Here is a 25,101-nt window from a genome sequence, read left to right as displayed (position 1 = left end):
TCTCTGACCCCAGGACTGGGCGCATGCAGGAGGCAACCAATCAATATGTCTCTCTCACATTGATGATTCTGTGTCTCTCTCTCCCCCTCCCTTCCACTCTCTCTAAAAATCAATGGAAAAAAATATCCTTGGGTGAGGATTAACAAAAAATAAAAAGAAAGACATTAAAACTTATTGTCGACTGTGGGGCAAAAATCTAATGGCCACCATAACAAGAAGGTATCTTCAGACCAAAAGATGAAGCAAGCAACTGCATAGAAAATAACAGAATTACAAGGTAATTTACTTACAGGAAGATTGGGCCAGAGTGGACAGATGACTCAGCAATTTTTCTTAAGTTATTATTCACTACCAGACTCCTATTACAGTACTTCTTTTATAGTATAACTCAGGTATAATGATTGGCAAGACAAAGAGACAAAGAATGCAATAGTTGCAGGGGGCATCCCTCCTGGTGGTCTTATGATAAATGATTGTTTATAATTGATACTCTTACCTAATTGATACTCTTACCAGTTTGATATTTATCTCAGTTGTCAGGCCATTCTGGCTGTTGCTAACAAAAATATTTAAGGCTACATTTTAAGGAACACAGATCAACATCAACTAGAAGGTTTGCTAAGGACAGTGAAGTTGGTCGCAAAGATCACAGCATGAAACTTAAAATGAAATCTGGACACAGAGAGAGAATTAGTTTTGTTCATGTATACATGTATATACTTAAGAACCAGTAACTCGGAAGACAAGATGGCGGCGATATAGGCAGACACGTCCCAGGTCGTGTCCTGGAGCAAATGGAGTAAGCAGCTGAAACTAGTAACACCCACCCCAAATTGGTGAAATTACTCAGCTGGTGAGGCAGTTTGCAGCTGGGAAGGGCAGAACTCCCCTGGAAAGGTAAAAAAAAAAACCAGGGATATGGGCAAAAAAGTTTGCCAGACCTCTGAGCCCAGAGGGTTAGAGGGAGACCGCGTGGCAGACAGCCGCATCCCTTGGGACAGGCACAGCCCCTGACTGGGGAAAGGAGATCCGAGGGATTCCTGGTACCACGGGATTTGAGATCTGGGTTCTGTGATCACGGAGGACTGAGCCTAAAGGGGACAGCCTGAAGAGCTGACCAGACCATGCAGTGCCGGTAAGAGAAGAGCTTACAGAAACTCAGCCTTCCCCGTTTCCGTGGCCGGTGTTTGTTTGTTTGTTTGTTTTCACTGAACCTTGTTCATAAGACATTTCGGATACAGACACTCACCTGTGCTGAAGAGAGGGAGAAGGTGTGGACAAGTGGAATCTGGGTAGAGGCTGAGGAGAGAGGGGGTCTGGGAGAGGTGGCAGCGATTTGAGTGCTGAGACACCCCTGGGCCCAGGATTGGGGCAGCCATTCTCTCCAGAGGGTGGGACTACTCCACCTAGCCCCCAGGCAAGGAGCACAGCCACACCCAGATTCCACCCTGAACGAGATGAAGGATTAAAATAATCTGATTAGTCCCTGGGAGTTAACAGGGTCTGGCCTATAGAGGGATTTTCAATCCCAGCAACAACACAGAGCAGGGTAACGATTAAAGAACCAGCTCTGGACAGCTGATCTCCCCAAACCAGTTTTAAGTGCAATAGAGAAAATAAACCCTTGCTACTGGATAGAGAAGCCGTATAGCCTCAGAGGCCAACCCAAAAACACTGCCACCCAGAGGCTGAGCCACAAACTGACTCTTAGCTAAATACAAATTAAGGCAGTTAGGGACACAAATACGGCCTGCTTTAAAATCAGGGCTGTGGTTTACAACACGGAGGAACAGTGTATCGCAGGGAAATTCAACACTCTGCTGAATATCTGGCAGGACTAAGGTGAGCCAGACTGACGAGTAGAAGAACTGAAGGACCTTCACTACTGCAATTTTTTTTTCTTTTTTCACCTTTTAACTAAGAAACCAATTTTATTTCTTCTTCTTTTTCCATCACCTGATTTTACCCTTTTAATTACTACATTTTTTTTTAACCAGTATTATTACTGCTACCATTTTACCATTTTTTAAAGTGCCATTTTTTTCCTCTTTATTTTATTTTGGGATTAGTGTTCTCCATTCTATTTTCATCGTTCCTTTAGCATCAATTTTCCTACCTCAATTTTACCTCTATGCTAAAACCCTCTCACTCACTTTTCCCAATTTGTTGTCCTGTTTCTCTTGCCCTATTCCTGCTTCAGATTTTCCCTATTCCTTCTGTTTACCTCCTGTCAAAATTTCACCCTACTTATATATCCTATTTCCAATCTACTGCTCTAAATCCTTATACACATATCCCTTATCTTTCTTCACTATCCAAATTTTTTTCTCTCTTCTTTTATCTTTTTATTGTTTTGTTGCTGTTTGCTTGATTGTTGAGTATATTGTTTTTTTGTTTTATTTTGTGTGTGTGTGTGTGTGTGTGTGTGTGTGTGTGTGTTTTAGGACTGGTTGTGAGGTTGTTTTGCTTTTTCTTTTTATTTTTTTCTGCTGGTTTTTCCCCTCCCTCCCCCCTCCCTCCACCTCCCGGTTATTTTTATGCTTCTGTTTTCCCTTGCCTCTCTTGATATTATTGGTTGTTTCTAGTTTGCATTCATCTCCAGGGAGCTGTTGTTGGAATTTGTTGGGATTAGTGGCGGTTCTATTGGAGTTTTATCCTCATATAAATAGTCTCTTCCCCTCTTCTACTTCATTCTCTCTTTTCGCTCGTTTTTTTCCTCTTCCCCTGCTCCTTTTTCCCAATTTCATTTTTGCACTCCTTTCCCCCCCCTACTTTTCTTTTCTTTTTTCTCTTTTATCTTTTTCTCTCTTTTCTTCCTTATCCCCTAATTCTCTTAATTCGGGTGGTCACCTTTATTTGGGGTTATTAATATCGTGAATATATTTGTGTTCAGTGCCTGGTAAGTGGTGCCTTGTTGTGTAGTATTTTGTGCCTTTAAATCAACGCAGCAGATCCAAGCAACAGCAGCATCCTGAGCACCACACCCTCTGTCTGAGGAACAGCAGCTGTGCGTGAAGCCTCCCGCCACCAGCCAGAAGAGCCACCACAGCTGTGAACAGCACCCACCAGATGAGCTGCTGCCAACTGAGGAGCAGCTGCTACTGCAACTGCCCGAGGAACAACCACAGCCCAAGGAGCCACTGCCACCCAGGGAGCAGCCATTGAATGACTCAACATCTAGATATGTCAGTGAGATCAAACATAGGTAGACAAAGAAACCCCCAAAGGAAAGAAAAGGAGGACTTGCCAGAAAAGCAGCTAAGTGATACAGAGGCATGCAACATGACAGAAAAAGAATTCAGAATAAGGGTCCCAGAGTGCATAAACCGGATGGAGGAAAAAATCAACAACTTATGCAAGAAGCAAGAAGAAACAGATGAAAAATCAACTACCTACGCAAGAAGCAAGAAGAAACAGATGAAAAAAATCAATAAATTATGCAAGAAGTAAGAAGAAACGGATGAAAAAATCAATAACTTATGTAAGAACCAAGAAGAAATGAAGAGCGATATAGCTGAAATAAAAAACACCATTGTTAGTATCAACAGTAGACAAGGAGAAGCAGAGGACCGAATTAGTGAATTAGAAGACAAGGAAGCATAACACACCCAAACTGTACTGCAATTGGAGAAAAAAGTTAAAAGACAGGAGGAGAACCTAAGGGAGCTTTGGGACAACATGAAACGAAACAACATACGAATAATAGGGGTGCCAGAACAACAGAAAGATGAACAAGGATTAGAAAACCTATTAGAAGAAATAATATCAGAAAACTTCCCTGAGGTGGGGAAGGAAAAAGTCACACAAGCCCAGACAGTCCCAAACAAGGTGAACCCGAAAAGACCCACACCAAGACACATCATAATTACCATGGCAAATGTTCAGGACAAAGAGAGAATCTTACAGGCTGCAAGAGAGAGACGGAAAGTTACATACAAGGGATCTCCCATTAGATTGTCAAATGATTTCTCAACAGAAACACATCAGGCCAGAAAAGAATGGACAGAAATTTACAAAGTGATGCAAAGCAAAGGACTGAATCCAAGAATACTCTATCCAGCAAGGCTATCATTCAAACTTGAAGGGGAAATAAGAAGCTTCACAGACAAAACAAGGATAAGGGAGTTTATGACCACCAAGCCAGTAATGCAAGAAATGCTAAAGGGACTGGTGTAAAAAGAAGAAATAAAAAGTCCAGAAAGAAAACAGCCACACAAAAAAAGAAATGGCTACAAACAAGTACCTTTCAATAATAACTTTAAACATAAACGGACTAAATGCTCCAACCAAAAGACATCGAATGGCTGAATAGATAAAAAAACGTGACCCATACATTTGCTGTCTACAAGAGACCCACATCATTAGAAGGAACTTACGCAGACTGAAAGTGAAGGGATGGAAAAATATCTTTCAGGCAAATGGAAAGGAAAAGAAAGCTGGGGTAGCAATACTTATATCAGACAAAATAGACCTCAAAGTGAAGGCCATAACAAGAGATAAGGAAGGCCACTTCATAATACTAAAGGGATCAATTCAACAAGAAGATATAACCCTGGTAAACATATATGCACCCAATGCAGGAGCACCCAAATACATAAAAAAAAACTCCTGGAAGATATCAATGGAGAGATCGACAACAATACAATCATAGTAGGGGACTTTAATACACCACTGACATCACTGGATAAATCCTCTAGACAAGCAATCAGCAAAGAAACAGAAATCCTAAATGACTCACGAGATCAGATGGACTTATTTGACATCTTCAGAACACTTCACTCCAAAGCCATGGAATATACATTCTACTCAAGGGCTCATGGGACAGATTCAAAAATAGACCACATATTGGGTCACAAACAAAGTCTCCTCAAATTCAAGAAGACTGAAAGCATACCAATCATCTTCTCAGACCACAATGGCATAATATTAGAAATAAACTACAATAAAAACAACCCAAAATACTCAAACACTTGGAAGCTGAATGGCATGTTATTAAATATTGATTGGGTTACCAATGAGATCAAAGAAGAAATTAAAAACATCCTGGAAACTAATGACAATGAAAACACAACAACCCAAAACCTATGGGACACAATGAAAGCAGTCCTGAGAGGGAAGTTTATAGCTCTACAGGCCTATCTCAAAAACCAAGAAAAAATAGTAGTAAATCATCTAACTCTACAACTCAAAGAATTAGAAAGAGAGAAACAAGAAAAGCCCAGAGTGAGCAGAAGGAAGGAGATAATAAAGATTATAGCAGAAATAAATGACATAGAGACCAAAAAACAAACAAACCACAATGCGGAAAATCAATGAAACCAAGAGCTGGTTCTTTGAAAGGATAAACAAGATTGACAAATCTCAAGCCAGGCTCACCAAGAAGCAAAGAGAGAGGACCCAAATAAACAAAACCAGAAATGATAGAGGCGAAATAACAACAGACCCCACAGAAATACCAAGGATTGTTAAAAAATACTATGGACAACTCTACTCCAACAAACTAGACAACATGGAGGAAATGGACAAATTCCTAGAAAAATACAACATTCCAAAACTCAATCTGGAAGAATCTAAAAATCTCAATAGGCCAATAACTATGGAAGAAATTGAAGCAGTCATCAAAAAGCTTCCAGCAAACAAAAGCTCAGGACCAGACGGCTTCACAGGGGAGTTTTACCAAACATTCAAGGAAGAACTAAAACCTATCCTCCTCAGACTACTACAAAAAATTCAAGAGGAAGGAACACTTCCAAGCCCATTCTATGAAGCCAGCATCACCCTAATACAAAAACCAGGTAAAGACAACACAATGAAAGAGAATTACAGGCCAGTATCCCTCATGAACATAGATGTCAAAATCCTCAACAAAATCTTAGCAATTCTGATCCAGCAGTACATCAGAAAGATCATACACCATGACCAAGTAGGATTTATTCCAGGGATGCAAGGATGGTACAATATCTGCAAATCAATAAACATGATACATCACATAAACAAATTGAAAGAAAAAAACCGATGCAGAAAATGCATTTGACAAAATCCAACACCTATTTTTGATAAAAACTCTCAGCAGGTGGGAGTGGAAGGATCATACCTCAACATAATAAAAGCCATATATGACAAACCCACAGCCAACATCATACTCAATGGACAAAAACTAACACCATTTCCCCTAAGAACAGGAACAAGACAGGGATGCCCACTCTCACCACTCCTGTTCAACATATTACTGGAAGTATTAGCCATTGCAATTAGACAAGAAGAAGAAATGAAAGGCATCCAAATTGGAAAAGGTGAAGTAAAGCTGTCCTTATTTGCAGACAACATGATATTATACATACAAAACCCTAGAGACACCATCAAAAAGCTACTAGACTTAATACATGAATTTGGCAATGTAGCAGGATACAAAACCCCAAGAAATCTGAGGCATTTCTATACACCAGTAGTGAACTTTCAGAAAGAGAGATTATAAAAACAATCCCGTTTACCATCGCACCAAAAAAATTAAGCTACCTAGGAATAAACTCAACTGAAGAGGTAAAAGACCTCTACTCAGAAAACTACAGGACGTTGAAAAAAGAGATAGAGGAAGACATAAACAGATGGAAGAACATACCGTGTTCATGGATTGGTAGAATCAACATCATTTAAATGTCCATACTACCCAAAGCAATCTCTAAATTCAACACACTTCCCATTAAAATACCAATGGCATACTTCAGAGATCTAGAACGAACTCTCCAAAAATTCATCTGGAGTAAAAAAAGACCCCGAATAGCTGCAGTGATCCTGAGAAAGAACAAAATAGGTGGGATCTCAATACCAGATATCAAGCTGTATTACAAAGCCACTGTTCTCAAAACTGCCTGGTACTGGCAAAAGAACAGAGATATAGATCAATGGAATAGAATAGAGAGCCCAGAAATCGGCCCAAACCAATATGCTCAATTAATATTTGACAAAGGAGGCAAGAACATACAATGGAGCCAAGATAGTCTCTTCAATAAATGGTGTTGGGAAAATTGGACAGATATATGCAAAAAAATGGAACTAGACCAGCAACTTACACCATACACAAAAATAAACTCAAAATGGATAAAGGACTTAAATGTACGATGGGAAACCATAAAAATTCTAGAAGAATCCAAAGGCAACAAAATCTCAGACATATGCCGAAGCAATTTCTTTACTGATACAGCACCTAGGGCCCTTGAAACTAAAGAGAAAATGAACAAATGGGACTACATCAAAATAAAAAGCTTCTGCACAGCAAAAGAAACCATCAACAAAACAACGAGAAAACCCACTGCGTGGGAAAACATATTTGCCAATGTCATATCTTATAAGGGCCTAATCTCCAAAATTTATAGGGAACTCATACAACTTAACAAAAGGAAGATAAACAATCCAATCAAAAAATGGGCAAAGGACCTAAATAGACACCTTTCAAAAGAGGACATTCAGAAAGCCAAGAGACATATGAAAACATGCTCAAAGTCACTAATCATCCGAGAGATGCAAATCAAAACAATAATGAGGTACCATCTCACACCCGTCAGACTGGCTATCATCAACAAATCAACAAATGACAAGTGCTGGAGAGGATGTGGAGAAGAAGGAACACTCGTGCACTGCTGGTGGAAATGCAGACTGGTGCAGCCACTATGGAAGACAGTATGGAGTTTCCTCAAAAAACTGAAAATGGAACTCCCATTTGACCCTGTGATCCCACTTCTAGGAATATATCCCAAGAAACCAGAAACACCAATCAGAAAGGATATATGCACCCCTATGTTCAGAGCAGCACAATTCACCATAGCTAAGATCTGGAAACAGCCTAAGTGCCCATCAATAGATGAATGGATTAGAAAACTGTGGTACATCTACACGATGGAATACTATGCTGCTCTAAAAAGGAAGGAAATCTTACCATTTGCAACGGCATGGATGGAACTGGAGAGCATTATGCTAAGTGAAATAAGCCAGTCAATGAAGGAAAAATACCACATGATCTCACTCACTCATGAATAATAAAGGCCATTATAAACTTTTGAACAATAATAGATTCAGAGGCAGAGCTGCCTCAAACAGATTGTCAAACTGCAGCATGAAGGCCGGGGAGGATTGGGGGGGCAGGAGGGAGGGGGGTAAGAGATCTACCGAAGGACTTGTATGCATGCATATAAGCATAACCAATGGACATAAGACACTGGGGGGTAGGGGAGGCCAGGGGATTGTCAAGGTGGGGGGGGAGGACACATGTAATATGTAATACCCTTTGTAATACTTTAAGCAATAAAAAACAAACAAAACAAAAAAATAAAAGGGCCTTGACACCAGATTTACTATATCTTACAGATTCATTGCAATCAATGTCAAATCCCAATGATGCTTTTTTGCAAAAATAGAAAAACCCATCCTAAAATTGATAGGGCGTGTCAAGGAATCCCAAATAGCCAAAACAGTCTTGGAAAAGCAGAACAAAGTTGACAGTCTCACATTTCCTAATTTCAAAACTTACTGCAAAGCTCTAGTAATCAAAACAATGTAACACTAACAAAAAGGTAGATGAAACAATGGAATAGGTGCTGGGACAACAGGTTATCTACAAACAAAAGAATGAAGTAGGACCCTAACATATACAAGAACTAACTCAAAATGGGCCCAAAACCTAAACTATAAAACTCAGAATAAACATAGGGGGGATGTCCATAATATTGGATATCGCAATGATTTCTTGGATATGGTAAACTTTATGTTATGTGTATTTCACCACAAATTTTTTTTTAATAAAAATTTACATTCTTGGCATCTTCAAATGTTTCACAGATATTTGCAAAGTTTATCTGTGTTTCTTTCTCCTACTGAGCCAATAGTCCTAATCTTCTCAAGGTTCCTGCTAACGAATGCTATAAGAGCCTCCTAATCTCTGACATACCCCTGCTTTTCTTGAGCCAGGCTGAATCTAAGAATATGGGACTTGTTGAAAATGTGACTTGTTGAATGAAAAGACACGGAGTTTCCAATTTTGTTTCCATAGTTTCTCTGAAAAACTTAGCTCACTTCGTAATGAATGAGGTAATGTTGAAAGCATACTCTTTAAAAATCAGAAACAAGACAGATGACTGCTAGCTCTGCTTCTATCCAACATTGTTGAGGCCCTCACCCTAACAAAAAAGCAATGCAAAGAAAACCATTATAAAAGAATGACAAATTGTCATTATTCACAGCTGTTATGGTGGTCTTCAATGGCCCCCAAAATAAGAGACACTATTAAAATTTAGGAGAAAATTTTGCAACATTGCTAGATATAAAATCAACATGCAAAACTCAATTCCTGCATACCAACAATATGTAGAAAATGTAATATATTTAACATAGCAATTAAGGAAAAGCTATCTAGCACCTAGCACTGATGTTGATCTTCAACCTCTGTGTTTGGGGTTGTTTTGGCTTGGATGCAGAAAGGTCAAATATCTACCTTAATGTCATTTCTTGTATCCCTAAATCTGTGCATAAGCATATGACTGTCAGTTACCATTAGTAACACAAACAAAGCAAGTCATTCGATTTTATTGCTAATATCTAAATATTTGCTTTATGAATATAGAACACATTTTATATGTAACTTGGAGGGAAAATCTTAGGTTCTTTTTATGTTGAAGTGTTGATTGTAGTATAATTGCATATTATTTCAAAAATAAAATTTTGCAATGATTAATGAAAAAAACAAAACAAAACAAAACAAAAAAAAACAAAGCAAAACAAAAAAAACAACCAGTAACTCCTTTTACTTTCCATCCACCACCAGTCCTTTTTAAACAGAAATGTCTGTGACCCATGCCTGTCCCTCCACTGTGTGCTGGGAATGTTGGGTGGGTAGTTTCTTCAGTATCATGGGTCTATAGATGAGGAAGAATTGTGCTTAAAAGCTGTATTTAAATAGTTATTGCCTAGTAAGTTGGTTTGGCTCAGTGAATAGAGTGTCGGCCTGTGGACTGAAGGGCCCCAGATTTGATTCTGGTCAAGGGCACATGCCTGGGTTGCAGGCTCGATACCCAGTTGGGGGCGTGCAGGAGGCAGTCGATCAATGATCCTCTCTCATCATTGATGTTTCTATCTCTTTCTCCCTCTCCCTTCCTCTCTGAAATCAATAAAAAATATGTTTTTAAAAAATTAATAGTTATCACTAGGAAACTTATTCTCACCTGACTTTGAGGAGTTAGATGATGAGATCTTGGACTTTGAGGTGATGAGATAATGATATTTAGATTTAGATGATGATTTTGGTTCACAAACTGGCCCCTCTACATAGAGGGCAAGAAGAGATGGAAGAAATAAGTAGACCACTCCAGATAGATAGGTGGCAGGTTTAATAAACAAGGCAACATATTTGACAACCAGAAGACTCACTTCCACCTGCCAGAATCTATATAGAGAATATACCTAGGCTCAGTCAAATATACCATCCAGATTGTCTCAACAATACCTATATCTCTCAAGGTTACATCCTTGGAACAGCTCCCACTGTGGGAACAGTTGGCTGAGTGTACAGTCCAAGGACAGGGGAGGGGTAAGGAACCTTCAATTGCTGAAGTCCAGCTCAGTGATTAACTGGAGGTCATGTCCTATTGATGACCTCCACCAACAGATGAGAATTTGTGTTTTGTGTTGATACTGTAATAGGTAGAGACTTGGGAACCTTGAGATATAGTGAATAATCTTGCATTTAGGAAGGATACTAGTTATTAGAGGACAGAGGTTGGACCCCGCTTCCCCTTGACCCATAATTTCCTGCTGCTAAGTTGAGGAGACACTTGAATGAAGAGATATCCTCTCCTTGATTATGTCATGCTGTATTGCACTAGTGAGTTTCAGAAAGAGATATTACCCTTCATGGGCCTGACCTAGTCATAGAAGATGGTATAGATGACTACATCAGATCTTGAAAACAAATTGGCAATATTTGGTGATATTATGTAAGCAACTGACCTCTGATGAACTAGTGCATATTCCCGGGTCTACCTCGTAACTTCCTGATGACTCTGTCACCAAACCGGGGTCCTGTGGATAGAGGGAACCTATGTACCTTCTGCTTCCCCTATTAGCCTGGGGACTCCCAGTGTGGACTGCCTTCTTGGACCTGACACCAGCTTCTGCAGCTTCCGGTGTGGCGCAGGGCCATCTGAGTCCAGATCAGTGCACTCCACCGACCCCCAGGAGGCGGTTTCCCAGCTGCCCCTGCGTGGTGGCCAAGGTGCTGTCCGCTCCATCTGATGGCGAACGCTGGGGTGGGGGGTGCAGTTCCAGGCTGGTGGGCAGCCTACGCCCTGGCTGTGGCCCTTCTCTGGCTGTGTTCACTACTGCTGCACGCCCAATCTGCGGGGACCACCGCCCGATCTGCGGGGATGACCGCCCAGCCCGCGGGGTCCACCGCCCAATCTGCGTGGACCACCGCCCAGCCTGCGGGGACCACCGCCCAGCCCAGGAGGACCACTCAGGCTGGGGCTGGTGAGTGGGCAGCTAGGGCAAGGGAGCCCAGGTCACCCACTTTGACATGTCCCACCCTCAACAGCAGCCAAGGGGGTTGGGCTCTAAGGTCCCTGGGTTTCTGCGGAACATACGCGGTGGGGCCATGGAGGGAGAGGCAGGGGAGACCAAGGTGCCCCCTCTGCCCTGCAGCTCTTTCCCACTAGATTTCAGTATCCTAGGCCAGGAGTAGAGGTCCTGCACTAGCCTGTCTCTGTCAGCCCCCCACAGCCTCTTCATTTTAAGAATGGGAAGTGCTACTTCAGGAGGGGGATTATCAAGCAAAGTATGTATCATTTGGCCTCAGGCTCCCTAGAATATTGTACTGAGGTGGGAGGTGTGCAAACAGGTCATTATCAGTAGCCCTGAGCAAACAGCATTCCTCTTTAAGTCCTCAGTTTCTGGGACTTCAAACAGTTGTGTATTAGTTAAGTGAAATCGGTCTGGGGAAGGACCTGGGGAAATGCCAATGCCCAGCCTGGACCTCCTCACTGCTATTCTGATCTGTACCTACCTGGCTGCCCCCCCTCCTTCTTTGCCCCCTCCTCCAGACCCACAAGCTGCTTCCTTAACACTGTCACTCCAGTGAAGCCAGGTGGCCTTTGTCACATAGGCCATGTCACTTCACCCTGGGTTTATGGAGGCAGCAAGGCTGTGCCTCATGACTGGGACTATCTCCACAGTGTGTGGGAGGCCCGTAGTGACTGGGAAGATCTTTGGTGGCAAGAATGCATCTGACCAGCGGTGGCCATGGCAGGCCAGCCTGCTCTACCATGGCAAGCACATCTGTGGAGCAGCCCTCATCAGTGCCTTTTGGGTGATCTCAGCTGCCCACTGTTTCCAAAAGTGAGTCTTCCCACAGGGGTGCAGCTGCTGGGGGGTGGGGAGGGAGGGAGCACAAATGGCCATAAAAGAAGGGGGTAAAGGAGGTTGCAGCTTTTTTCTTCTTCTAGGCTTTGTTCTGGGATAGTTTGCTACCACCAGGTGTCTCTGGGTGTTGTTGCAGTCCTCTCTACCTGGAATACCATCACTGTCACCACCTGACTCTAGTCTTCTGACTGTCTTGAGTCATTTCTCCTAGGACAGAGGATAATTGCCTCATCTCTCCTCACGGGGATGTTCTTTTCACCCCCCCCCCCTTCATATTGTGGTAACATATACGAAGATGGTGTGGTTGTCTCAGCTACATTATTTTTAAGTAGCTAAATGGAAATTGGCTCTAATTATGATTATCAGTAAATACTGGAAAACAGACTTTAGTTCCAAAATAATTGCCTCCAGTTCATTCTTTATTTTCCCTAAACTTTAGGAATCTAAATCCTGTTTCAACTCAAGGTGGACTCTGGTTTCTATATGTTGCCCAGCTCTAGATAGCCCCATAAGATTCCAATGTGCCTCAGTTTCCTCTTGTGCAAATGGTAGTTGGTGTGTAGTGTCCCTTGCCACATCCTGGCACAGGCTTCATGCTGTAAGTCAGAGTGACAGTACCAAAGCTGGGGGTGGGGAACATCAGTCAGGGCCCATTGTGAACAAGTATTTTGCCCTCTTGTCTGAAGGCTGTCTCCAGCACAACTGCCTGAAACTTCCCTGGGTCCTGACTACTTGCACACTTGACAGTTCCTCTCTAGAGGTGTGCTAGGACTCTGCACACCTAACTAGAACTCAGCTCTTTCTTTCACCTCTGTAGAACTATGTGCCTAAGAACAGCTGTTGTCACCACTGTCCTCACAGACCAGAGTGAGGAATAAAGAAGATGGTCTCTGTCCCGGGAGATGGATGCAGTTAGGAGAGTGGGCTGCTCCTCAGGTGTATCCTGGGCTTATTCTGTGCCCAGAGGGAGTGATAAAGTCATCATGCTCCATGTCAGGAAGACAAGGCTGCTGGTGTCAGCTGGCTTTGAGACCCCACTTCTATTCATTTATTCAGCAAACATGGGTGCCAGGCACCATGTGAAGCCCACTGTGGGTGATGTAGAGATGCAAGGCTCCACTTGAAACTTCTCATCCTATAAGAAAAGTAAGACACAGTCCAACTACTGTGATCCAGGGTAGAGAGTCCATAATGTGTGAGAGGGTAGATGCTGAGCAAGTGTCAAGAGAGGTGCTGTAGATCTCATCAGATGTTGGGCCTTATGGAAGAAGGATTCAGGCATGGGGAGTCTGGGTAGGGGACAACACAAGCAGGACACCACACACTCCTCTATTCGCTCCACAAAGACTTGTTGAGTGCCTGTCACCAGGTGGGGATCAGCCTTTAGAGAAATTGGTGTGTGTGGACTGGGAAGGAAGAGGATGAATCATTCTAGGATGGGAAATGGGGTCTTTGAGACTCACTCCTGGGTATGGGACCTTACAAGGGTTCTGGTCAAAGTTGGGAATGAGCCAAGTCTCCTCTCCTCAAAAATGAAGGGGTATAACTTCATGTTTCCAGCACTAAGATTCTCTGCTCCTTTGATTCTGGGGCATGCTGGGAAAGCCATCAGTAACTTTCAAAGGATAAATGTCCTGAGGCTGTGGACAGCAATCAAACTACCTCAAGAGAATGTTAGGAAGGGAGGAGAAAGAGACCACTAGAATAATGGTGGGCTCTAATTACTAACCAGGGGGTGGGGAAAGCAGTCAGAGTAAGGGTGCTGGTCCAGCACCCAGAGGAGATGGGTGATAATGGAGCCTCTCCACAATAGGTCCCATGAGCCATCAGACTACAAGATCCTGCTAGGGTACCATAAGCTACAGCATCCCACCGAGCACAGCCTGCAGATGACAGTATACCGAGTCATCGTCCACGATGATTTTAATAAGCGCTACATCATGGGGAGTGACATCGCATTATTGCAACTACATAGGTCTGTGAATTTTACTTCCCATATCCTCCCTGCCTGCCTCCCAGAGCCTAATGCAACGTTGCCCCCTCATACCTCTTGCTGGATAACTGGCTGGGGAATGATCACTGAAGAAGGTGAGTAGGATAGGGGAGATGAGGAGAGTGAGGCTGAGGAGGAGGGGGGGTGCAGTGGCCACCATGGGGCCCTGACAGCCTGTCCTAAAACTTCAAGTTTTCTTTAGTTCATTGTTCAAATAAATCTGAGTATCTTTAACTTTTGGAAGCAGGAACTTGAGCCATTCAGGAATCCACCCTGATTCCCAGGTCCTCCTTGGGTCAGGCTCCTTCAGAGCTTGCTTTGTCAAACACCTCTTGAAATCCTACTGCCACAGTAGGTACTTGGGCAGCAGTCAGGAAATGAAGCAGGCCTGCTCTCTGGTATGGGTGGTGGAATTGGACATTTATAGCTTTTACCTCTGTGAACTTCACTTCTCTTTATTCTAACTGAAGTAAAAGTTGCCCATTCTGCCTGCTTGCTGGGCTTGTATATTTTTAGATGGAGAAAAGAGAAATGTTGGGGAAATATTTTTGCACAGGGATGAATGCTTTTGTTTTAAACATAACATTGAGTGAAAAAATAGGATGTAAATTTGGCAGAACATCTCAGTGAAGGCGTTGGGGACAGGACTTTCTTTGCTGTGCAGGCCAGTGCCAGTATCCCTGCTCCTGTCTACTTCCAACATTTCCAAAGACACCCTCCTTGGATGGACTCATTAAGAACCACTGGCATACCAAACAAGATTCTCCAAGCTGGTCAGAGTATGGGAGTTGGGGAATGAAGTGAAGTGAGCTGCCACCAGGACAGGGAGCAGCTGCCATCAAAGAGGGACTCAATTGTCTTTCTCCCTCCACTCCATCCACCCCCAGACTGCAGTTGCTGGTCTGGGCTGTCCCTGAGAACATGTGAGGGCCGTACACAACTCATACTCCATAGGAGTGCTCGGTCACTGTAACACTGTGCTGCCTCATGAGAACACCAGGTCAGATCTGTGAGCAGTGTCTGAAAATAGAATCTACAGGAAAGGTGTCCACAAACCAGATGCTCCTTGAGGCAAGGCCATGTTTTATTTGTCATACCACCTAACCCCATCTAGCATCTGCTAGGTATATCACTGCTACTCCTTGACCAAGCCAGGACTCATAGCTTCCACCCTCTGTGCCTCTATTTCTGGCCCCACATAGCAGCCAGATTAATTGTTCTTAAAATCTAAGTAGACTCTTCAGTGGTTTCCCAGTACAATTAGAATGAAATCCAAACTTCACAACCTGGTGAGGAGGCCTTGCTTGCCCTGGATCCTGCTATGACTGCCTAATTTTTTTCACCCCCATAACAACCACACTGACCTCCATCCTGGTCCTTCCAACTGTATGCTGCTCACTTTTGCTCTCTTGTCTGCCTTGAACATTTCCATGCCCCCACCCCCGCTCTTTACACATCCTCTGAGAGGCTTCCTCAATCTTCTTAGCCAGAATGGTGACCTCTTCTTCAGCAGACAGGTTAGAGAGGCAGCTGGCTTCTCCCCCAGGCTCCACCTCATATCTGACCAAACTATCACTCCCCTGCAGAGTTCCTGCCTCCACCTTCACAACTGCAGGAGGGAGAGGTTGGCATCATGGACAACGAGGTCTGTAAAATTTATTTCCAATCGCCAGACACCGGTAAATACTCTCTACATGAGGATATGCTGTGTGCCGGGGACCTCATTACCGGAAAGTCCATCTGCCGAGTAAGTAAGACCAGCTCCATATCTTCAGTCGGGGCTATCTCTCCTCTCCTGTGGCATCTGTTCTCTCTCTCTCTCTCTCTCTCTCTCTCTCTCTCTCTCTCTCTCTCCTCAGCCTCTGTTTTTTTCATTTCTTACCCACCCCAGTTAGAAGTGTCAGAGCCAAAGGACAGAAGCCACTATAGAGTCCACTCCAGGGGTGGGCAAACTTTTTGACTCGAGGGCCACAATGGGTTCTTAAACTGGACCGGAGGGCCAGAACAAAAGCATGGATGGAGTGTTTGTGTGAACTAATATAAATTCAAAGTAAACATCATTACATAAAAGGGTACGGTCTTTTTTTTTTTTAGTTTTTTTCATTTCAAACGGGCTGGATCTGGCCCGCGGGCCGTAGTTTGCCCACGGCTGGTCCACTCCATCTGTTTTCTTCATTTTTTAAAAGAGCTTTGTTGAAGTACAGCATTCATAGGAAAGGGCACCATTTATAAGTGTGCCATCTGATGCATTTTAGAAACTGATACACTCCTGGAACCAGCACCCAAAGGGTCCTCTATATACCCCTATCTTGTCAATTAACTCCCCCCAGCTAAGCCTGGCCTGGCTTCTTAAGCACCATAAAATAGTGTCAGGGCTTCTATACATGGAATCATACAGGACACATTCTCATTGGGTCTCTTTCAGTCAGTGTTATGTTTGTAAGATTTATTCATCTGGTGTGTGGTTTATATTATCTTGTTGCTGAATAGTGTTCCACTGTGTGAATATAGTATCACTTTATTTATCCATTCTAGTGTTGGTGGCATTTAGGTAGTTTCCACATGAGACCATTACAAATAGCACTCTGTGAACATCCTAGTGCATGTATATTGGTGCACATGGGTTCACACTTTGGTTGGGTATAACCTGGGAGCAGAATTACTGAGCCATATAATAGGTACATGTTCTTCTCATAAATGCTGTAGGGCAGATTTCCAACCTGTGTGTACCAATTAGACTCCTACAGCAGGTAAAAGTTCAGGTTGCTCTACATTGCCACCAGTACTTTATGTGGTCCACAATTTTCATTTTAAACATTGCACGTGATTTTTAATTTGCATTTCTCTGGTGAATGATGAAGATAAGCATTTTTTTTATATGTGTATTGCCTTTTTGTACAGTATATATTCAAGTTTTTTGCCATTAGTTCTATGGGATCTTCTGTCTTTCCTATTGAATTGGCTATTATGGATTTATGTATTATGAATGTCTTCTCTCATTCTGTGCAATCTTTCCATTTTATGGTGGAGAAACCGAGGCTCAGAGAGGGAAGTAGATAGTCCAATGCAAGGTAGTGAGACCACAGTCAAACTTGGAGAAGCCATGCCCTCCTTTGGAACTGTGGCCACTACAGGCTTCCTCCTACAGTCTTCTCTTCCTCTCTTGCACCTTCTTTCCAGCTCTTTCTCTCTCTCCTTGGCCATCTCCAAACAGCTCAGATATATACTGCCATGATTCCCACCTTAAAACACTTTATGTGTATCTTCTCTCCTCCCCCAACCCCCTGCCCACTGTCCTGATTCTCAGACCACTGTCCTAGCAGGGCTCACCACAGGGCTGTTGGCACTTGCCCTCTCTTGCTTCCACATTTCTCCTTCTCACCTCAGCCCATCCCATGAAGCTTTTGTGCTCCTCTCTCTCTTTCATAGCGCTGCTATCCAACATCAGACCTCCTTCCCCTGTGGTGCTCAGCAGCATACCTTAGTGCTTCCCTCCGACTCCAAGGGTGGCTCTTCCTGTGTCTCATGCTCTCCTCCTCTTTCTGACCTCCACACACCAAGGAGCCACCACTCAGCACTCATTCTGGCTTCTTGTATTGCTCCATTTTTTTTTTTTTAGATGTAGATAAGGGTTAGATATTGCCAGTCCTGGACCTAACCATTTCTTGTCTGTCTCCATAAACCTTTCTGCTACAGTAGTTCCTTGAATGGTCTCCCTCTGCTGATTCATGCCCTGCTACTGGCTGTGCTCACCCAGTCTCAGAACCATCCTACCATTCTTTTAGAATCTGTATCAGGTCACATCACTTCCCTGCTAAGTGTCATTTAGTGTTCTCTACACACACACACACACACACACACACACACACACACACACACACACTCACACACCCCCCGCTCATGAGGGCTAGCCCTTCCACTGCTCAACCTCCCCCACACCAAGCACAGTGGCTACCTCTGGCTGCACCTCGCAGAGCCAAGCCTTGCTCATTCCTCCAGTCTTAGTTCAGAGAAGTTCTCTGATGGCCCAGTTAGAGCAGCCCTTTTCTATCCACTGGATGTTTTTGTTCCACATCTTGCATCTGAATATATGTGATATATTGTCTGTGTCTGTGTTGTATGCCACCTCTCTATGTCCTGCATATATAGGGTGCTCAGTCATGTTTATTCAACAGAAGGCTGGAGGGGTACTGTGTTTCTTTGGTTCCCAATTTTTGGCCTATAAGATAAAAGCATTATGCCTACCTGCCTTGAAGTCTTGCACTTGAGCCCCCAGAATTCTTCTAGAAGGCCAGTGGTTCTCAACCTTCTGGCCCTTTAAATATAGTTCCTCATGTTGTGACCCAACCATAAAATTATTTTCGTTGCTACTTCATAACTGTAATGTTGCTACTGTTATGAATCATTATGTAAATATCTGATATGCAGGATGGTCTTAGGCAACCCCTGTGAAAGGGTCATTCGACCGCCAAAGGGGTCACGACCCACAGGTTGAGAACCGCTGTCTTAGGCTGTCCTGCAATTCCAACCACCTTCCCGCCTGGGCACGGGCATCCCCTCTTTTCCTCTGAGCATATCTAACAGATTAGCATTTTCTAAAGAAGCTCAACTAAGAAATTGAGAAAAAACTGGAGACCTTAATAAGGCAAAATCAAAGGCACAGGTGGGTTCAGTACCTGGCTGAGGATTTAGGCAGAGGTCTGCAGGCCAAGCCCCCAGGCCTGCCATAAGCTGCCCCTTGGAACCTCAGATGATACCTTCTCCCACATAGAGCTGGGAGGGCAAGAGGGCTGCCAGAGGTCTCCATGAGCATTCATATATATATATATATATATATATATATATATATATATAATATTTTTTATTGATATCAGAGAGGAAGGGAGAAGGAGAGAGAGATAGAAACATCAATGATGAGAGAGAATCATTGATTGGCTGCCTCCTACACACCTCACACTGGGGATCGAGCCCGCAATGCAGGCATGTGCCCTGACCAGGAATTGAATCTTGACTTCCTGGTTCAGGTTGTTGCTCAACCATTGAGCCACACCAGCTGGGCTCCATGTGCATTCTTATAGGTCTACTAGAGGCCTGGTGCACAAAATTTGTGCACTGGATGAGGGGTCCCTTCAGCCCAGCCTACACCCTCCCCAATTCAGGACCCTTCGGGGATGTCTGACTGCCGGTTTAGACCCTATCCCTGGATCATCCCTCGGACAGCTCTCTCACAATCCTGGACTGCTGGCTCCTAATTGCTCACCTGCTTGCCTGCCTGGTCACCCCTAACTGCCCCCCATTGCTGGCCAGGTTGCCCCCAACTGCCCCCTCCCTGCTGGCCTGGTCTCCCCCAATTGCCCCCCTCTGCCAGCCTGGTCACCCCTAACTGCCCCTCCCCGTTGGCCTGGTCTCCCTCAACTGCCCCCTGCTGGCCTAGTCACCCCTCACTGCCCCTCCTGCCAGCCTAATTGCCCCCAACTGCACCCCCCTGCCATCCTGGTCACCTCTTACTGCCCTGCCTGCTAGCCTAGTTGATCCCAACTGCCCCCCTCTGCTGGCCTGGTTGCCCCTAACTGCCCTCCTCTGTTGGCCTGGTTGCCTCTCACAGCCCCCCCCCCCCACTGGCCTGGTTGCCCCACACAGTCTGCTTGTTCAGTTGTTTGGTCATCCCTCACTAACCCCCCTGCAGTCCTGGTTGCCCCACGCAGCCTGCTTGTTCAGTCATTTGGTCGTCCTTCACTAAGCCCCCTGCTGGCCTGGTCATAGGCAGCCATCTTGTGAGGGAGTGAGGGTCAATTTGCATATTGCCTCTTTATTATATAGGATGACTGCCAGTGTGGAGGGATGCTCAGGGTCTCTTCCGAAACTTTGTGAAATAGGCTCCAGGCCCCACCCTAGATTTTATTTTACCCAGGAGGTCTGTAGTGGGACCCTGTGTTTGGACTTTTCAAATTGCCCAAGTGATTCTGATTAGAACTTAAGTATAACCCCATCTTGATACAGGCCTCCTAAACTCCACTCTAGTGGAGGACAAGGGTTAGTCTCTTTACACTGCCTAAAGAACGTATGCCCTCTTTTTCCTCAGGGAGATTCTGGAGGTCCCCTTGTCTGCAAGCGGAACAATACCTGGTTTCTGATGGGGCTATCCAGCTGGAGCTTGGCTTGCCACCAGCCCATAAGCCCCAGCGTCTTCACCAGACTCACCTACTTCTCCAGCTGGATCAGTGAGAAGCAGGAAGCCTCACCAAATCCTGATCCTTCTTCTGCTCCTCCTCAGAGCAAACCTCCTGCTTTGGATGACTTTAATTCTCTGGGCACTGTTCACAAGCCCAGGAGCTGCACAACCCTTGTGCCTCTGCTGCTGATTTCCCTCAGGGCTCTGTGACAGACCACATAGTGCCCCTCTCAAGTTCTCATCCTCAAGCATGCCTGCTTTAGTGCCGATGGGCCCTGCATTCTCCTAAATCTGTCTATCTCTGAGCTCTCCTGTCCACCCGAGGCCTGCTCTAGGACTGACAAAATAAAAATAATTTAACAACTTCCTGCTCCTGTTTCTGATCTATCAGAGCTACACACCAACCCCACCCCATTGGGCTCCAAGCTCCTCAATACAGGAAGGTCTCCCTTCTCCCTGGACTGAGGTGGAGAAATACGTACTAAGACAATGAGTGGCTGGCTGGCTGGCAATCTGGAGATGAGTCATCCTCCTCAGGGAGACTTCCAGAAGAGCTGACAGACTCAGAGGCCAGGGCCTCACCCTGTGAAGGAAATGGCATGCCCTAGGACCTATAGGGCACTGATGGCCAATATAATGGGAACAAAGTCCTCCTAGAGATGGACTCTGAGTTGAGGATGAAGAAGAATCTTCCAGGCCCAAAAGTCACAGAGGGTCTATTTGAATTAGATTGTTCAGGGTCCCAGCCAGCAGTTTTCAGAGCTTTGCTCTAGGAACCAGCTCTTAGCCAATCCCTCCATACCAATAGCCTTGTCCTCCACAAGTCTCCAGGGACCAGGCCCACCATCTCCTGTGGATTTGCCATAGCCTGCAGTGGTTGAGGGTTAGCTAACCCAGTACTTGCTGATCCAGCACTGAATCCATAAGCCATGTCCTAAGCTGCCCCCTACAAACATGTCTGGGTCATAGACTCTTTTTTTTATTTTTGAGTTTTCAGCAGTTACAAATCTGAAGCCTCTGTTTGTTTACTAGTATTTCCTTTGTCTCTATACAACAAAACCAACAATGTTTTTTTATTATTCTTGTGTTTATCAAAATGACACATGTTCACAAAGAAGCTTATTTTTTATCTTTAAAAATTTTTATAAACATAAAGAAATAGAGAAAAATCAAGAATAACATAATAAATACCTGTGGTCTCACCTTCCAGAATTACAAATCCTAACATATAGTCATTTTTGCTTCAGTTTTAAAGTAAAATTAAAGTTTCCTTTTGCTGATTCCATGCTTCTCCTTCCCTTCCCAGAGGCAACCAATGCAGATTTCCCATGTCTCCTTCAGACCTAGCCATTCTCAGCCGTGGCTGCACATCAGGATCACCTGGCAATATCTGAGAAACCCCTGGTGCCTGGGTCTCATACCAGACAAACTGGGTCATAGGCTCTTAATTAGTTAGCAGAGCTCTCACAAGGGCCTCACAAACACAGCTCCCCACCCTTGACAATGTGGGAGCAACCCCCAGTTGTTGCAGTGTCCAAAGTGCCATCAGGTATTCTGTGCAAATTCTTTCCAATCCTGTTGTCACCCAAATAGTCCAGACCCTCACCAGTAGGTGAGAACAGGTGAAGTCACATGCACACAGTCACCAGAATCTTGCTGGCTCTAAGCCCTATACCAGGGGTGGGCAACCCCTGGCACGTGTGCCAAACATGATGTGAGGTGAGTGTTTTGGTTTCAGCCTTAGACACAACGGGTTTTCGTTGACAAGACAACCGCCTCACCTACTTATTCAAAATTTCACTCTATAAAAATGAAACCTTCTCTCTCACTTTGCCCACCGGTACTAATGAAAGGGGAATACATTTCTATGTTTCTCTCAGCAGCAAAAGTCCCACTGCTAATATCAAACAGAGTCATAAAGTTTTCTGTTGGACTATCAGTGTACACGTATACATTAAAAAATAAATGTATTTTTCATCATCATATACTGTGTTTTTGTCATTTGAATGAATTTTATTATTTCTTCAAGGTTCTTCACATACATACACCTTAAGAGATATCAAGTAGGCATAACATGTTCTCAAAAAATTAGGGTTGGCACGCAGAAGAATTTTGAGTCAGAGATTTTGCTGGTTTTTGCACCCACTCACAAAAAGGTTGCCCACCCCTGCCCTATACCCCACATGCAGAGATTTTATTTCCAGCTCAGCAGTGTCTGGACGTGGGAAGAAAAGCATTCCTTCTCTCATGGTAACCTCAGTTATGGGGCTGGTCAACATTTGGTCAGTTCATATTTGGAGCATTGGCCACCCGCTCTCCCTAGAATGGCCACTTTCCTTTCAACCCATGGTAGCCCTTATGCTGGATCCTTCTCATAGTGACCTCTGCCTGTTCATCAACAGCCATGCTTCTTTGTGGAGCATGGAGTGATGTGAGTGCTTGCCCCTTGATGGAGTTACTTGAGCACCCCTAACTCAGTGAAAGAGAATACATCTCCCATCCACTCTGCAGATCTGCCAAATCACAGCTCTACTTCCCTGATGCGTGGAACAAACCTCAATGCTCAGTACTTTTATCTAGGTTTGGTCTCTTTACAGATCTGGACCCGAGGCCTAGCATGGTTAAGTAACTTGTCTGGTCACATGAGTAATAAACAGAAGAATAGGAATTCTACCCAAATCTCTTGAGAAAGCTCAGAGGTCTTTGTTGTTCCTTGTAATTCAAGCCATTCCCAGGTGCTTCAGGCCGACTAGCCCTCTCTCAGGCTACCTTTGAGAGGCTTGAGCTAATGTGTCCAAAGTGTGGACAAGAATTCCTCCTGGTCAGTGGCAAGGAAAGACCCCAAATAACATGACTGAGGTCGGAGTGCAGAGTGGGTCTGCAAGGTAGTGAATCTGGGCTAGAGGGTGGACTAGAAGTGGCCCCTGTAGTGGGTTTCATCAGGAGCTTCCAATGGGCTGTGGCTCCCACCCCAACATTAACCTGAATGAGTTGGGAGGTGAGAAGAAAATTTAGATTTCAGAAACCAAAATTAATGAGAAAAACCTGAAGAAAGAGGAGGTTATCATGAAGTAATCTATAGCTGGGGGAGAAGGAAGGTCTGTAAGAAGGCCCACTCCCTATGCTCTGGTTCCTTCCCACCCCCACATTATCATAATAAATGCAGCCTGATACTTCTCAGGTGCCAATGTGTTGCAGTGTGATTATGTCAACTGTTGTGTAGGTCCCTTAGATTACCAAATGATTTCTCAACAGAAACACATCAGGCCAGAATGGAATGGAACGAAGTACACAAAGTGATGCAAAGCAAGGGACTGAATCCAAGAATACTCTATCCATCAAGGCTATCATTCAATATTGAAGGGGAAATCAGGAGCTTTGCAGAAAAAAAAAAAAGGCTTAGGGAGTTTATCATTACCAGCCAGCAATGCAAGAAATGCTAAAGGGACTATTGTAAAAAGAAGAAGTAAAAAGGGAAAAGAAAACACAGGTATAAAGAATAGAAATGGCTACAAACAAGTACCTATCAATAATAACCTTAAACACAAATGGACTAAATGCTCCAATCAAAAGACATTGAGTGACTGAATGGATAAGAACAGAGGAGCCATAGATATGCTGTCTACAAGAGACCCACCTCAGAACAAAGGATTCACACAGACTGAAAGTGAAGGGATGAAAAAAATATGTTTCAGGCAAATAGAAATGAAAAACACACACACACACACACACACACACACAAAGACTGGGGTAGCAATACTTATATCTGAAAAAATAGACCTCAAAGTGAAAGCCATAACAATAGATAAGAAATGCCACTTCATAATACTAAAGGGATCAATACAACAAGAGGATATAACTCTGGTAAACATATATGCACTGAATGCAGGAGAACCCAAATACATTAAAAAATAACTCCTAGCAGATATCAAGGGAGAGATTGACAGCAATACAATCATAATAGGGGATTTTGATACCACATTGACATCACTGAATAAATCCTCTAGCCCAAAAATCAGCAAAGAAACAGCAATCCTAAACAACTCACTAGATCAGATGAACTTAATCGACATCTTCCTAACATTTCACCATGAAGCTACAGAATATACATTCTTCTCAAGTGAACGTAAGACATTTTCAAAGATAGACTCCATATAGGGACACAGGTAAAGTCTTTTCAAATTGAAGAAGGTTGAAATCATATCAAGCATCTCAGATCACAATGGCATAATATTAGAATAAATTACAATAAAGACAATAAAAACATTCATAAACTTGGAGGCTAAATAGCATGTTATTAAACAATGATTGGGTTACCAAAACGATCAAAGAAGAAATAAAAAAAAAAATCCTGGAAACAAATGACAATGAAAACACAACAATCCAAAATCTATGGGACACAGTGAAAGGAGTCCTGAGAGAGAAGTTCTTAGCATTACAGGTCTACCTCAAAGAACAAGAAAAACTAGTAATAAATTACCTAATTGAACAACTTAACGAATTAGAAAGAAAGAAGAAAAGCCCAGAGTGAGCA

General features: G+C 43.7%; 1 protein-coding gene across 1 annotated transcript; it reads left to right on the top strand.

The window, feature by feature from the left end:
* The first annotated feature begins 11,448 nt into the window (after positions 1-11,448).
* Positions 11,449-22,549, top strand: LOC308513431 (serine protease 40-like). Its single transcript, XM_081083499.1, has 3 exons — positions 11,449-11,514; positions 15,982-16,142; positions 20,478-22,549. Exons 2-3 carry the CDS (start codon positions 16,029-16,031, stop codon positions 20,775-20,777), a joined length of 414 nt encoding a protein of 137 aa, XP_080939625.1. The 5' UTR covers positions 11,449-11,514; positions 15,982-16,028; the 3' UTR covers positions 20,778-22,549.
* Positions 22,550-25,101: the final 2,552 nt, after the last annotated feature.

The sequence above is a fragment of the Myotis nattereri genome, assembly GCF_964212035.1.
Source record: "Myotis nattereri genome assembly, chromosome: 2".
Lineage (NCBI taxonomy): Eukaryota > Metazoa > Chordata > Mammalia > Chiroptera > Vespertilionidae > Myotis > Myotis nattereri.
This window is presented reverse-complemented; position numbering and strand designations above follow the sequence as displayed.